The following is a 15,588-nucleotide window of genomic DNA, read 5'->3' as shown; positions in this document are numbered from 1 at the left end:
CATTCAGTGCAGCTTGCCACCCAAAGGCCTTAACGGCCGCAACCAGCATAAGACCTCCAAAAATGCAAAAAATCCAATGACCCAACCAAAAACCACAGCCTCAGACAAACCGCACATGCAACTAAGTCATAACAGACTCCACAGACAGACAGCAGCTCAATAACCCTTAAAATTCAGCACACAAACATAACACAAGTTGGGAGCCTGAGAAGCTGCTGCCACACAAGGCAACCCTATTCCCATGGGTTGAGGTCATATGGTGGAGTATGGAGCATCAGTAAGGTTTTGGTACTCAGCCTGAATATCAGGTTACCTCGGGCAGGATAACCCATCAATACTGGAATATTACGAAGAAGGACATCACTACCTAAAGAACAATGTTCAGGAGAAGGAGTGAGATTTGAGGGAACTGAGCAATTTATTTAACAGTGGAGGGAATGATTGATTGTTAAAAAAAGAACCATATATGTATACTGCATGAAAATGAAAATGTTACTATGGTCTGCTTTCTATGAACGTAGGTATACCTAAGCCTTTGTTCAAAATGTGACTTAATAAGGATGTTTAAAAAAAAAAAAAGAAAGAAATCTGTTCACAGGTAAATGCTAATCAGTTTTTAGACCATTACACACCTAGCCAATCAACAGACACTGACCAACGCTGATAAACCCTGTACCTTGTGGCTGTAAGGTAACCCCTGAACCATTATGCCAATCCCAAACCACCCTATTACATTCAATGGACCAAGCACAGTGGTTTGTAGCACATGGAAGTTAAGCCTACAAAGACTTATCACTGAAGCACGTTACCAAAAACTTAAAAATTTGACCATGCTTTGTTCCCCTGCTCATACTGACAGCTATCCCCCTTGTCCCATACATCCATTAATGGGTCTGCTAGTCTCTCCAATTGCACCCCTGGCAGTGCTAATCTACTTTTGACCGAGGCTAATGTGGATCTTACGGATATACTGAGAAGGTGTTATCCAATATCTACCATGTTTTTTTTTCTCTTTAAAGCCTACCTTAATTTCTCAGCCCTCCCTGGTTGTGTGGTGACATAATGAGGGACAGGAGTGCAATGGGAATATGTGATGCCTTGCTTCCATAGCAGCACAGGCAGATCTACTTGATAACGTCGCGTTATCAAAACATCGAGTATTACAACACCAAGACAAAATCACTGGAGTATTACAACACCTAAAACCAATAACAGCGACTTACAGAACATCGGAAACACACCACACCGGAAACCCAGAACGTCGAAAATGGCTAGGCAGATGGTAAACCCCACTGCTCCCACTTGTGTTATGCAACTAAAAGTCAGAACATCCAATGTAAGTTGTCTACATCCAAACCGCAACCATAACACGCCGTGTTGCAACAGCAGATAAAAGGAAAACATCTGTAGCAGAAAAAAGTAAGTCTGCAATATACCGTTCATTGTGATCCTGTAAAATAAAGCACGCCCGTGTAGTGAAACAGCAAGTAGTGGAGCACCAAATCAAAAATATGAAAAACATTTAACAGTGCACGCCATTCCACCTTCATAAGTCCATGCTACAAATTCAGTAGAGTTGCCAGAGCCTTCAGAAAGCTCACTCTAGTATAGCGTTGATTGTTTTGCAACGCGGAGTAAAACTGTGAGTGCTGTAGAAGCAACTTCTGCTTCTTTGATGATGGAGGACACCCTGCAGTCATGCGCACTTGCAGTTCCTCCACCCAAACCTGCTTTCTTGCCAATGTTGACAACACTACTGACAGATCCGTTGCCCTACAGCTCATAATACACTACCTCCTATGCCATGCCTCAATGCTATTTTGTTTCCTAGGCAGACACAAAGCATTTAAAGCACACATTCCAGAACTGAATTCGGAATAGAGGCAGGAATCTAGCAAATGCTGTACTTCTGGTAGTAGACTTCCTCAACTTTTCATCTAAATACCAGCCGTTGAAGTATTTTAAGAGATCCTGCCCTTCTATGGGAAAGACAACACATAAAGCACTGAATGCCGGTATAACTACCTCCTCCTCAAGGAATGCTAGTGCTACCAGACTCTTAACTGCCACTGTTTGTGAGCTGCTATACAGTAGAGACAAACCCAAAGCCTTTACACGTTTTGGCTGAAATGAAAGCAGCAGCCTTTGCAAGTCGCAACTGGCATTTAATCTCAAACTCTTTATAGCCGCAACCTCGATGTCACACATCACATATCGCACACTAGTTTCAAAGAGGTATTCATTCAGCAGATGAAACACACAGTGCCACATAACATTATATGACTTCAGTGACTTCTTGGACATGAGGCAGTATACCAATGGAACTGTTTTGGTGTACCCACCATATTCAACCAGCCCATGTATGCTGTACAACTGTCTGTACATTATACCCTTACAGAAAAATGTGTAGTCTATCAGCCAGATGGTGGCACGGCTGAGACTGTATAGATTGCTAACAGTGGTAAACACCAGTACAGTAACTTTGGTGGCAGTATCTATAACTCGTTTTTCAATGAACATACCCATCCTACAGTGGGAACATAGCAAGGTCTACATTTTCCAATGTGATATCTGGACATGACTGCAGCATGCTCTGCTTTCTACATACCCTACCTACTTGCTGCAAAAGGGCTTTGTGGTTAGGCAGACTGGCAATTTAGTTTAAGGATGTGGATGCCACAACATCCTCCACAATCAGGCATGGCGTATCCCTAGGCAGCAATGTCTTCTGTTTCAGCTCTGTGCACGAGATACCTCTCCACCTCCACTGGACTGTCAGTGTGACTATAGGCCGCTGATTTACAAATCTGTTCACCATCGGACAATGATACTGTCAATGCCCTGCCTTTACATTTATCGACATGCTTGTACTTGCACAGCACCAGTATATCTTACAATTGACAGTTCTCTCAAGATTATACACTTAGCCATCTACTATTAATATATCCTTACCCTTCTGCGATGTAGTAGTAGGTAGAAGTTACCTAACACTCCAGGACTGTGGTGTGTACTATCTGCCATGTTTTTGGTACTGTGCACAACTTCTTAAAGTGATACAGTCACTTTTATATGCTTAGGTGTACTGCACTTCTTTCACTGTTGGGCTAAAAGGCATTCTGCGTTTAGGATGTGTGGTCTGTTGTTCCTATCACCTCCAGGCTGGTATTACTGTTTTTTTTTGTCTTTAACTGCTGATTGTTTGTTATAGGTCCAATACATGTACAACAAAAGAAAACAAAGCATTACGGCATACTAACTCTCCTGTACAATTAAAGTCTTGTACCCCTGTCACTTGTGCTATACGACATTCTGGGTTTCCAATGTCGTGGTGTGTTGTTTTCGACATTCTGTAAGTCGCTGTTATGGGTTTTAGGTGTTGTGATGCTCCAATGTTTTGGTCTCGGTGTTGAGATACTCGATGTTTTGATAACACAACGTTATCAAGTAGATCTGCACAGGCATGTTCCTACCCTAATCCTCCCTTTAGACTATCCCCTCACAGCTCAATCCTCAGCCTCTGCCAGGGACATCATGGGGAACTGCAAGCCGTAACATCTGGGATATCACCCCCCCCCCCACCTCTCCATCAGTTACCCAATCAGGTAATCGAATTAGGGTTATCTGGGACATAGTCAGGACTTTATCCCACTACACCACCACAGCAGCAAGAGATAAGGACATTACTATTCACACAGACACAATTGCAAAAAAAAAAAAAAAAAAACTGAAAAAGTAAAAGCAATAAACTTTTGCATGGAGACTCCAAGTCTAAAACATAATATATTTGAGTCATGAAAGATATGAAGCTCCATCCAAAAGCTTGTCATTCATTCATTCTTTGATAACACAATTAATATAATTCAGAGTCACAACAGAGTTCTAATCTATCCCAGAACTCAATGGGCTCAAATCTTGAACGGGAAGCACTTATACCCTTGTTCATGAATACCCACAGGTAATTTCCCAATTCACCCACCAAGTAATCACTTACCTCTGGGATCTTAGGGCTATGGAAGAAAACAAAAGCATTCTAACAGGATCCATAAGATCAAAGATGTATAGACTCCAAAAGAAAGAAGCCCAGCTTTGAAATGATCTGCAGAACCAAATACTCTGATGTAGAAGAAACTGCACCACCCTAGTTTGTTATTCTTTTATTTTTACTTTTTTAATTATATGTTTTATTTATCTGAGTCAGTTTGTAGATTTCTATTTTGATGGAGTGCCTCTATTTCCCTACAATGGGTTGTATGGAGTTTTTATATTTCTTTATATTGGTGTACAAACTGAAAATCTAAAATTAGCAAATTAGCATTTTCTGAAGCAACATTTAATAAGATGCCTCTGTTTTAAAACAACTTGTATTTGTATCCATGTTAATTTCCTATAAATAGTATAATATTTCTAACCAATAGGTATATTGGATTTACCAGTGCTTCAGAGGAAGGCTTTTAAACAGATATGTTTTATATTTCTGTTCTTACCAGAGTTTCTGCACATCAGGGTTACAAAAAATGAGTCCTTACAACAGGTAAAAATCAACTGCAATGAGTCTTTGTATGCATCATGTTTACCTCCCTTTATGTTTCTTGACCCACCTGGATGATTTCATCAGGTATAGCTTCCTGCTTGTAATGGGTTCCATACCACTCTTCAGTTTTGTCTGTCTGTCCTTCAAATGATTTAGAAACTACAGCCACACTGCAAAAACATGAACACAATTAACAGAAGAAATACAAGAAACAATGAACTACTGCATTACAAATCCATAAAATGTACACATTTTAAGAAATATTAAATCTTTGAAAAGTTGCCATATTCTATCACGTTTTATTCATTGTGAACATTTACAGACATAAATGCAAAATATACTTACCATAACAGATCCTTACAAAGGTCCTTCTGTACAGAGACCCTCTGCACTGAAGAGCTGTTGCAGTTTCTTAATCTGAACTTCCATTCTGCAACATTCTGAAAACTGTCTCGCTCTTGTGGTGCATTTACCTTCTGCTGGTGCAATCATGACATCACATACTGAGCAAGGAAGGTTCACCAACCCTTGTGTGCAAGTTCAACCTTAGCAACACAAACATACAGGAGCATAAAATCATACACTTGTTCAAATAACAGGAAAATAATCCACTTAATGATGAATTGCATCAAATATAGGGCAACAGAAGGATAAAAGATATCCACTACAGAAGGGTTTCTCAGTGAACAACTAATAAGGTGATTTTCTATTGCCTTATACATAATGTTATGGTCATCTACAAGCAATACAATTTAAATCACACTAGGAGGAAAAATCCAAAAAGTGGTCAAAAGGAAGCACTCCAAAGGCTACGTCTTGATACAATGAGATGCCAAATGAAGCCTGACTCATGCAATCAGAATCCAAGCTGTAATATCTGAGGGACATAACTCTCTAAGGTTTCTAGGAATAGCAGCACTGCATGTTGTTCCTGGGAAGGCCAACAACCTTCAGACATCTTACTTTGGAAGATTTTCCACCCACCCTACAGCAGATGCATCCATAGTTAACAAAACGTTGGAAAAGGAATGTGGAAACATTTATGGAAGCTCAGACTGGTAATGCTTAATCAACATGCAAGGCATGTTATCAAACTGTGCCAAAACAACATGCTTCAACATGGTATGCATGTCTTGAGGCCACTGGATGTGCAATAATACGTCACTACATGAATGGCCACAGTTAAGTAGCCTAGAACTTTAAGGACCTGCTCTACTGTGCCTCCTTGGTGCTAAGTGTTCCAAAGACGTCAGAAAAAACATGAATTTTTTCCTTGCATAGAAAGGATTAACAAGCTTGGGTGTCCAATGTACACCCAAGAAAGGTTATGTGTGGGTAGGTAGGGTTTGCTAAGGTTGCTGTAATGCACAACATGGCTGAATTTTCTTCTTTCTTTTTTTTTCCATTTTTTGGCACAAAGAAGAATCTTCAGTAGTAACTGTGACCTCTCTGGTACAATCTGACCACTCTGATGGTTCCTTTCTCAACAGGGCTAATGTCCTCCTATCCTGCCTCTTTTGTCTGAAGGGATGGGATATTTGGGAGGGACTCTAGTATGTAGGAAGTATCTTGGAGGGTGTCTTGTACGATTACATCAAGACCCACCTGTCCCAAGTCATTCTGCATCACTACTGAGAGTGGATGGACAGATGTCTCTTGACAGCCACTTGATGGAAGCAGTTGGAGAACACTTCAGAAGCACTATTTTTAAACAATGGGATAGCTGAAACATCACAGGGAGTGGTGGGAACTTTTGCAATTAGCTTTGTGATAATTTTGAATGCAGTCATAGTTCTGGCCCCCGCCTACACTTCCTTAGTGACCTTTATGCAACCACTACTGGAACCGCATCCAGTACTGGCACCTCTATGCTTTGCTAATGCCCTCTGTGGAGGCTGGAACTTAACACCTACAGCTGTTATGGGTTTCTCTGTTCCATTTCCTAAACTATCTGCTGACTTCATCACCAAAGAGCAGAGGTCCTGTGAAGGGATTTTGTCTAAAGAAAGCTTTGGTGTCCCCAACAAAACCGGTACTTTTATGCCACCTATGCAGCCATACCTCTGGCAAAACCTTCAGCTGTGTAGTACACGGTGAACTATTTGGCTCATGAGGTTATTCAGGTGAATGCCTAGGCTCTGAGCATCTTTTTTAGTTGCCCACCCAGTACCTCCTCAATCAAATGTAGTACTTTATCAGTGCCACCTAGTAGAAATACATGTGACAGACAATTCAGCATATTCAAAGATAGGATGGAAGGCATAAACACGTGCCTTCCAAATCTGGTCATCAACCCAGGCAACTTGTCATGTGGATAAACAGAAAAACTCTAGAGGGCAGTAATCCCCTTTGAAGTCTCTGCTTTTTGCAGCACACCAGACAGACTGAGAAAAATGATGAGTGGTTTGAAGAACAACAGATGGACAGAGGGAGTCCCCCTTCAGTGGCTGAGGTGAAGGGGAAGCTGAAGTCTACACTGAAGCCCCTCAGATAAAATTACTACTCTTTCTGCTTAGAGATGGAACAATCAAATTACTGGAAACCCAGGTCCATTTCCTAGCCACAAAAGATGCCCGAGAAGCAGAAAGCAGATCTTTGAAGAGTTGGTTTTGCCTCCTGACTGAAAAGTTAATCTTTGTGGTAAAATATGTTTAGTGACACCACAAAATACATTGGCCTCAGCTCCTAGCAGCCTCTTTTGACAGAAAAGTAACACTTCCTTTAAACAAAAAAATGGTAATTTACAAGGTAATACACACTGGGAATCGGGACTATTTGTCAACCAGAAAAGGTGTCTTATAAGCTGGTAGTGTAGCCTGGAAGAGTTACCTACTGACATAAAAATAACTTTAGAGATTAAAACTTCTAGTAACCTACCATTGTCCCCAGCCCCTAGCAAATAAATTCTGATAGAAGAGTAACACTCGCTTTCACAAAAAGTGGTATTTAACAGGTGAATCCCTAAAAGGAACCAGGACGATCTCTCTCTAAAAAAAAGTCTCTGACAAGTACAAAATGCAGCCTGAAGAGTGGGTCTCATCTCCTGACAAGATAAGGTTTGAGGTAAAATTCTTTGGTGACAGCAAACACACAAGTCCCAGTTCCTACTAATGCAATTTAACTGAAAACTAGCATGTTTCCTCACAAAAATTGTTGCATTATAAGGGAATCCCTACAGGGACCAAGTACTGACAGTGTGAGAAAACAATGGCTGACAATCAGTTAGCAGAACTTAGGAGCGTTAGTGAAATACCATGACAGAATTAAAGTTTTTAGGTATTTTTTTTAACTGATAGACCCCAAAACAGTAGTCCATGCTCGTAACCATGATTGAAAATAAAAGCTTTGTCTCACAAACACCAGCTGTGTGTAAGGCATTTCCTTAGAGTAGCAGCAAACAAAAGTTATTATACAGAGGTAAAACATTTGGTGACAACCACTCCAAATATCAGGTCAAGTTTGCAAATCCAATTTTGAATAAAAGGAACATGTTTCTTCTGAAGACAGCAGAAGAGTGCACTATTCATCAGCATGAAATTTCTGAAGTTTTGGAGCCCTACCTATTGATTTTATCCTGTTTCTCTCATGCAACACAGTGGCTCGGGTGTATGGAAGGTGTCCCTAAAATCTTTGGAAGCTGGATGGTTGGTCCAAACTTTGGAAAGACATCCCATGCAGCTTACGCTGCTGTGGCAGTGATCGTATGATGAATATCTAATGTTGCCTGGGTCAAAAGGGTGCTAACAAACAGCAACTTATGGCTTGTCCTCATTTACCTTCTGTAAGACTTTTGGAAACTAAAGGTTATTAGACGAATGGCAAAGAGAAAAAGTGCTACCCGGAAAAGATATCTAATGCCCAGATCCACAGCAATGGCATCATGGTGCAAATTATTTTGAGAAGTTTAATTTCTGAGGAAGCAAGATCTACTTCTGGCATATTCCACCTGTGTAACAAATCCAGAAATCTGTCCCTGTGTAACATCTACTTCTGTCCTGCTTGGCTGGTCTGCTATGGATTTCAAATGAGATGGGACATAACAGGCCCTGGTGGTCATTTTAAATTCCAGGAGTAGATCCCATGCTTGCATTACTAATCTGTACAGCAGGCAAAAGTGGTTCCTTCCTTACTTGTTGATGTACCACAAGACACTATTGCTGTCTGTTTCATTGTCCAAAGTCCCCTACAGCTAAACTGCTGCATGCTCAACGCCTTGATGGCTAAAAAATGACAACCATCATTTCTTTTATGTTGATGCAAGTTTTTGTTCCATGACATTGCAATGCACAGCCCATTTGCCCCCCAAGGTTATGTTCGAGGCATCTATGATGTGTGAGACTGTGTGTGTGGACCTATCTTGAAACGCACCCTTAGACTGAACTGCATCTGAAAATTCCACCATAACAGATAATATTTTCTTTTTTTATGTAGGGTAGTAGTGGAATAACACACTGCAGAGAAAGGGCATGCTGACAGTGTTTATTTCTAAATGACCAATGTAGTGTTCTCATATAATCTTGGAAAAGTTATTTTTAAAATGGAAGAAACTATTTGCTCCACCAATGTCAGAACTTCGTTTGCAGTTATACGACTCTGCTATGCTACTGCCTGGGAATATCTGGACAGAAAGAATACTTGGTATGGGGTAGGGGAGGGAGGAGGGAGAAACGCCCTATATTGTTTTGTGTTCAGAAGTATCCCCAGAAAAAGAACTTACCTTGTGGTTTCTAGACAGGATTTTGGTAGGTTTAGAAAGAGATCCAGGAACTGGAAAGAAACTAACTGACTGAGGTTCAATTATCAGCTCCAGTGGAAATCTTTTGGGGGCATAGAGGATGGCGCTATCTCCCTTATGGAGACCAGAGTGACACCACTCATGCTGTGCTTAGAGTGGGCAGGGAGTCTTGGTGAGAACAGCCCTCATCTTTGCACACCCCATTTCACAGCTCTCCACAGCACCTCACCAGATGACTACCAGGATGACAATTACTTTTGGCTCAAGATTGACTGACTGACCTCAAAATGGCCTGTGTTTAGCAGGCAGCATAAAACCGTACCACCTTCTGTAGCTCCTCTAGGCAGGCTGCTTGAATGAGGCAGTCATCCACGTATGGGTAGAAGTAATTATCTTCTGTTCAGCAGCAGGCAAAAACTACAGCTAGCTGTGATGCAAATACATTGAGTAGAGTACACAGACCAAAGTAAACTAGTAACGGGAACCCTCATCTTCAAATGTGAAAAAACATCTGTCCACCCTGACTATATGAACATAAATATAGGCATCATTTAGGCTCAGCATTAGCATATAAGCTAAGTTTGTGCGAACAGGAGTGGGAGAAGACCTTGCAAGACAAACACCTTGAATTATTGGACTTTTGAAAAACTTAAGTCTTGACAGGTCCAAAATGGGCCTCTATGATCCTTCCTTTCTTGGAACTATTTATACTATGGAATAGAAACCTATGCCCCCTCCTTCTCTACCCTTCCTCCTGGTACTCTCACTCTCTCTGGCTCTGTGTGGCAAGAGTTCCTGTTGCTGAAGACTAGATTTTCTTCTCCCTTGAATACTGGAAGGATATGCAAGAACTTTGGATTGCTTAGAAAATATAGTGGAGTGTACACCTTAGGATTTGAAGTACATACTTGCCCAAAGTGATGGCCCTCCACTTCAAGAAGAGCTCTAAGCAACAACCCCCTCCCCACCCAATCTTTTATCATGGAGGAAAGGTTGAAATGGGGCTGTGTAGTGGGAAGAGAGATGAACTTGAATGATTAAAGTACAGTTGTGTAAAATCTTAGAATAGCAACAGATGTCCTTCTCTTCACTGTTGCAGTGTTCTTGGGGATTGCCTGCCAAGGATGTCCAAATATCCTGACAGTATACCAAAGCCTTTAGATCTTGTATGCTCCTTACATCACACATATGCTCCCTGCACAGGACATAAAGATGATATATGGACACAGTTACCCAGAAATGAATTGCCCAGTAGTCTCCACAAGATAAAAAGAAAATGCAAAAGGAAAAGGTAGGACCCTCAGCCAGGAGGGTAACCAAAAAAAACCCAAAAGAAAAAAGGGGATGGAGGTAGGGACCGAACAGTGCAACAATGAAGAGAAGAACACCTACTGTTATGGTAAGATTTTACACAACTTTACTATGCCCTTTTATATCACTACTGCAGTACTTTCAACCATAGGAGTACAAAAGCCCAAGAAAAAAATGAGAGATGGAAGACTGGGAACATCCTTCAATAAACCTATGCAGGATGGCCCGTGCAACACCTACTCTGGCTCTAGAAACCAAATCCAATTTATAATGCTTAGTAAGGGTATGCACCGATGATCAAGTAGCAGCTCCAAGGATGGAACTGGTGTCCAGACCCTTAAAGAAATCACCAAAAGAAGCAACAGCCCTAGTAGAATGAGTACTAACTGAAGTATGCAGACACTTGCCATGAAAAAAATTTAAAAAAGTAATGACCTTAGATATTCAGAAGGTGAAAACTTGTATGTAAACAGCTAAATCCAAAGTTCTGAGATGAAAAACAAAAGCTGGTCAGACTTACTAATGGTCTTGCTTTTACCCAAATAATACCGGAGCTGTTTGTGCAAATCCAAAGTATGGGAGTTCAACTGCCTGATTTAAGGACAACTCATTAACAACCTAAGGCATAAAAGAAGTATCACTATGAATAGGCACACTATCATTGTGAAAAAAACAAAAAATGAGGAATAGACATAAGGGCCTGAAGCTCAGAAACCCTCAGAGCAGAAGTAAAACCAATTAACACGATACTCTTCCAGATATAGTATTGCAAAGAAGCTGAAACTACATGCTCAAAAGGAGCCTGGGTCAATTTTTCCAAAATAAAATTAAGGTACCAAGGAGGAGGAAAAGGCTTCCTTGGGGACTAAGATGCAACACGCCATTAAGAAATTGCTTGACTTCAAAACAAGAAGCTAAAGGATTCAAGTGCAGATAGGCAGAAATAGCTGACAAATGGGCCTTTGCAGAAGAATAGGTCACACCAGACTGCAGCAGTTCTCACAAATAGGACAGAACCAAAGGGACTTCCCTCTGAAAAAAGGGTCCTGGCTATGAGCATGGTACCAGACAGAAAATCTCCATTTAGACATACAAGACTTTCTGGTTGCGGGTTTTCTTGGCTCCTGTAAAACCCTAACCACGTCCTCAGAAACTGACAAGTGAGGAAGGATGAGTGACCCCTTGTCCTGTGTGAGGAGTTCCAACTGTTAAGGTAATATGTGGTGATTGCTCCTGGCCAGATGCATTAAGAGGGGGGAACCAGTGCTGTCTCGCTCAAAAGGGAGTCTCTAGCAAGACATTTGGGGAGTGCAGCTGAAGCTTCTACAGAACTCATGGAAGTGGAGGAAGAGGAAGGAAAGCATACAGAAACATCCCCTTCCAAGAGGGAGAAAGGGAGTCCATTTTCCATGCCAGATGTCATGGCACTCTGGAGAAGAAAAGAGGGCGCTACCTGTTCAGAGGGGAGGCAAAAAGAACTACACGAGGAATACTCCATCGATGGACTATGTCTAGAAACACAACGCTGAGGAGCATGCATTCTTGAGCCCATGTTTTGGACCTGCTCAGAGTCTCTGCCACTAAATTGTGCTCTGAAGGAATACACACTGCCTAAAGAGTTAGCTGATAACTGATAGCCAGATCCTAGGCCTGAACAGCCAGGCAGCAAAGAAGGCAAGATTTTATGCCCTCCCTGCCTGATGACAAACCACATCACTGTGGGGTTGTCTATGTAAACCTTCAGGGGGTCCTAGAGAGCCTGTAGGGCTAGAAACAGAGTGCTCATCTCTTTGATGTTAATATGGTCTGACTTCTGATGGGGAGCTAGAGATACTGAACTTTCAGGTGACCACAAGAAGCCCTCCACCCCATGTAAGAAGCATATGTGAGCACCTCTTGGGAAGGAAGCAGAAGCTGAAAAGGCAGGCCTGGACTGAAGATACGTTGCTGAATCCACCACTCAAACTCCCTCTTTAGACAAGGAAGGAGAGGCACTTGGAAATCCAGAGAGTGGCAATGCTACAACCAAACTGACCTGAGATACCACTGAAACTTCCTCATATGCAGTCTGGAAAGAGGGAGCACTAGAACAGAATAGGGCATGAATCCTAGTGCCTGAAGAAATTCCCTGGCTGGAATGGCAGACAGAAGAAGAGACTGAACAAACACTGTCAAGGAAAAAAACCTTTGAAGGTAGAAGAGAGGCCAGCTCTGCCACTGCCTGAATCCTGCAGCCCAGATAAACATGATCCTGAGAGTTTTGGAAGTTCACAGTGAACCCCAAACCCTGAAGGAGAAATGTGGTGAACTCCACAGTCTGTAACAGGCAACTGGGAGAAGGAGCCTGAAACAACAGGTTATCTAGATCAGGAGAAATCTGAATGCCTTGAAGCCTGCAAAAGGTAATCACAGGAGCTAGGAATTTTGTGAATACCTTTGGGACAGTAGAGGGCCAAAGGTCAAAACAGAGAATCGAAAATGAGAGTAAGAAACGAGAAATGCAAAAATTTCCTGAAAAGAGGGTGAATAGGAATATGAAGGCAGGCATCCTTCAGATCCAAAGACGCCAGAAAAGCCTGGGGCAGAAACAGAGGAAAAGTACAGTTTTGTACCTACCATAAATGTAGATGTCCGATAGGCATGCATCTGCAGTCCTTACAAATGGGTTGTCCTGTCGTCAGGCAGCCCTTCGGTCGGCCGGATTCCAAAGTCTGGGTCTGGCCTCGGCTGGTGTCGCACTTCACCCGACGTCATAGCTGCAGTTCTTCGGGTATAAAGGCATCAGCCGACGCCATTTTCCTCAGTGTTTCTTGCCCCAGATGCCAGGTGCCCTCTAGGAAGGCTAAATTTGGATAAATGCAAATGGTTCCAAATAGTAGAGAGCAAACAAAAATAAGCATGTATGTACATATATACAAACAAATACACCATAATAGATTCCCCCAGCTAGCTACAAGATGGGCAAATACCCTAGGAGTACCACAGAGGGGAAGGAGGGTGGGTAATCCTGACTGCAGATGCATGCCTAACGGACATCTACATTTATGGTAGGTACAAAACTGTACTATGTCCTTCAAGGATGCATCTGCAGTCCTTACAAATGGGTAGAATACCATAGCCAAACTGGGGGAGGAGGAGAAATAAGATTATGGTGTAGTTAAGATCCCTTGCAAAACAGCAGTGGCAAAACCTGCTTGGGATCTGGAGTATAAAGGTAAATTATAATGCTTGGCAAATGTATGCACGGAGCTCCAAGTAGCAGCCTCTAAAATGTCTTTGGTAGCCACTCCTCATAAAAAAGCTGTGGTAGTGGCTGTAGCCCTTGTAGAGTGAGGCCTGATGTTTTCTGGAGTTTTCTTCCCATGGTAGGAGTAACAAAATCTAATGCAATTTCCTATCCACTTAGAGATTGTCTGTTTTGAAATTGCTTTTCCTTCCATTCCTGTTGCATATGCTACCAGTAGCTGGTCAGTTTTTCTATTGCTCTTGGTCCTGTCCAGGTAGTAACGTAATTGTCTATGTACATCCAAGGTATGCAACAGTCTTTCTCCCCTGTTCTGTGGGTTGGGGAAGAATGTAGGTAGGTGGATAGCTTGATTTAAAGATACCCTGGAGACCACCTTTGGCATAAAAGTAGGATTAGTTCTCATGGACACTATCTTGATGGAAGATCAGGAAGAGCTGTACTGCCATTAATGCCTGTAGCTCAGATACCCTTCTTGCTGAAGTGATTGCAAGCAGGAAAGCAGTTTTCCATGATAAGTACTGTAATTCTGCTGTTGCTGCTGGCTCGAAAGGAGGGAGTGTCAACTTTTCTAGCACAAAGTTCAAGTCGCATGCTGGCAATGGTGGCTTTCTAGGTGGCTTTACATTTTTAATCCCTCTCAGAAACTGCCTGAGCAGAGGATGTGAGAAGACTGGAGGATCCAAGTTGTATTCTGCTGAAATAGCTGATGCATGAATCTTAATGGAAGAATAGGACAGGCCGTTGTGGAAGAGCTCTGCCAAGTATTCCAGGATGTTAGCTATGTTTACCAGTGACACATTCTCTCCTTTTGCAGTCCTCCAAATGAGATATCTTTTCCATTTTGCTGAATAATTTTTTCTTGTTGAGGGTCTGCGAGCCTCCAAGATAATGTCTTTAACCCTTTGAGATAAAGCTGGGTTATTTGGTCTTATGCAATGTTCCAGGCAGCCAGCTGCAGTGTTTTCAGGTTTGGATGCAGGGTTTTGAAGTTGTTCTGTGTTAACAGCAAGGGAACTAGGGGTAGAGGCCATATTTGTTCCCGAGACATACTCCTCAGTAATGGATACCAATGTTGCCTTGGCCAGTCTGGAGCTATCAGGATGATCCTTGGACGGTCTTCTTTGATCTTCAATAGCACCTTGTGCATCAAAGGAAGAGGTGGGAATACATATGCTGTCAGGTTTTTCCAACTGAAAGATAGGGAGTCCACTTTCCAAGCAAGTGGGTGGTACGTCCTTGTGCAAAATTTTTTCAGTTGGTGATTGTGTGGGGATGCAAATAAGTCTATTTCTGGTAGTCCCCATTTCCCTGTAATGGTTTTGAAGATGTCCGGATGCAGCATCCATTCGTGGGCATCCGTGGTAGTTCTGCTTAGGATGTCTGCTAGTATATTTTCTTTTCCTGGCACAAAAAGTGCTTGTAGCTGAATGTTGAAGCTCGGTGCCACATTCCAGAGGTCCACTGCCATCCGGCATAGAGGGTATGAATGTGTGCCTCCCTGTTTGTTGATGTACCACATAACTGTGGTGTTGTCCGTCCTTAGCAGCAGTTGACCCTGTCGAAGAAATGGTCTGAATGCCTGAATTGCCAGTTTTACTGCCAGCATTTCCTTTTGATTTATGTGTAGGTGCAGCTGGTCTGGAGTCCATAAGCCTTGTATGCACTTGTCCAGCATGTGTGCCCCCCAACCGAGGTCTGAGGCGTCTGTTGTGATGGTCTGGCTTGGTTGAGTGCTGTGGAAGGGCAGTCCCTTGTTTGATTGAC

The 15,588-nt window shown here is 42.2% G+C and overlaps 1 protein-coding gene across 6 annotated transcripts in view; it reads right to left on the bottom strand.

The window, feature by feature from the left end:
• Positions 1-15,588, bottom strand: part of IDE (insulin degrading enzyme) — a 3,524,264-nt gene that overhangs the window by 1,768,281 nt on the left and 1,740,395 nt on the right. For all 6 annotated transcript variants that reach the window (XM_044056694.1, XM_044056696.1, XM_044056693.1 and 3 more), the window contains one exon: positions 4,599-4,701. In XM_044056694.1, coding sequence (XP_043912629.1) covers positions 4,599-4,701 — 103 coding nt within the window. The remainder of the gene's footprint in view (positions 1-4,598; positions 4,702-15,588) is intronic.

The sequence above is a fragment of the Protopterus annectens genome, chromosome 14.part0 (assembly GCF_019279795.1).
Source record: "Protopterus annectens isolate FY-2018-M chromosome 14.part0, PAN1.0, whole genome shotgun sequence".
NCBI classification, from domain to species: Eukaryota; Metazoa; Chordata; order Ceratodontiformes; family Protopteridae; genus Protopterus; species Protopterus annectens.
The sequence above is the reverse complement of the archived record's forward strand: the minus strand, read 5'-3'. Positions and strand labels throughout refer to the sequence as shown.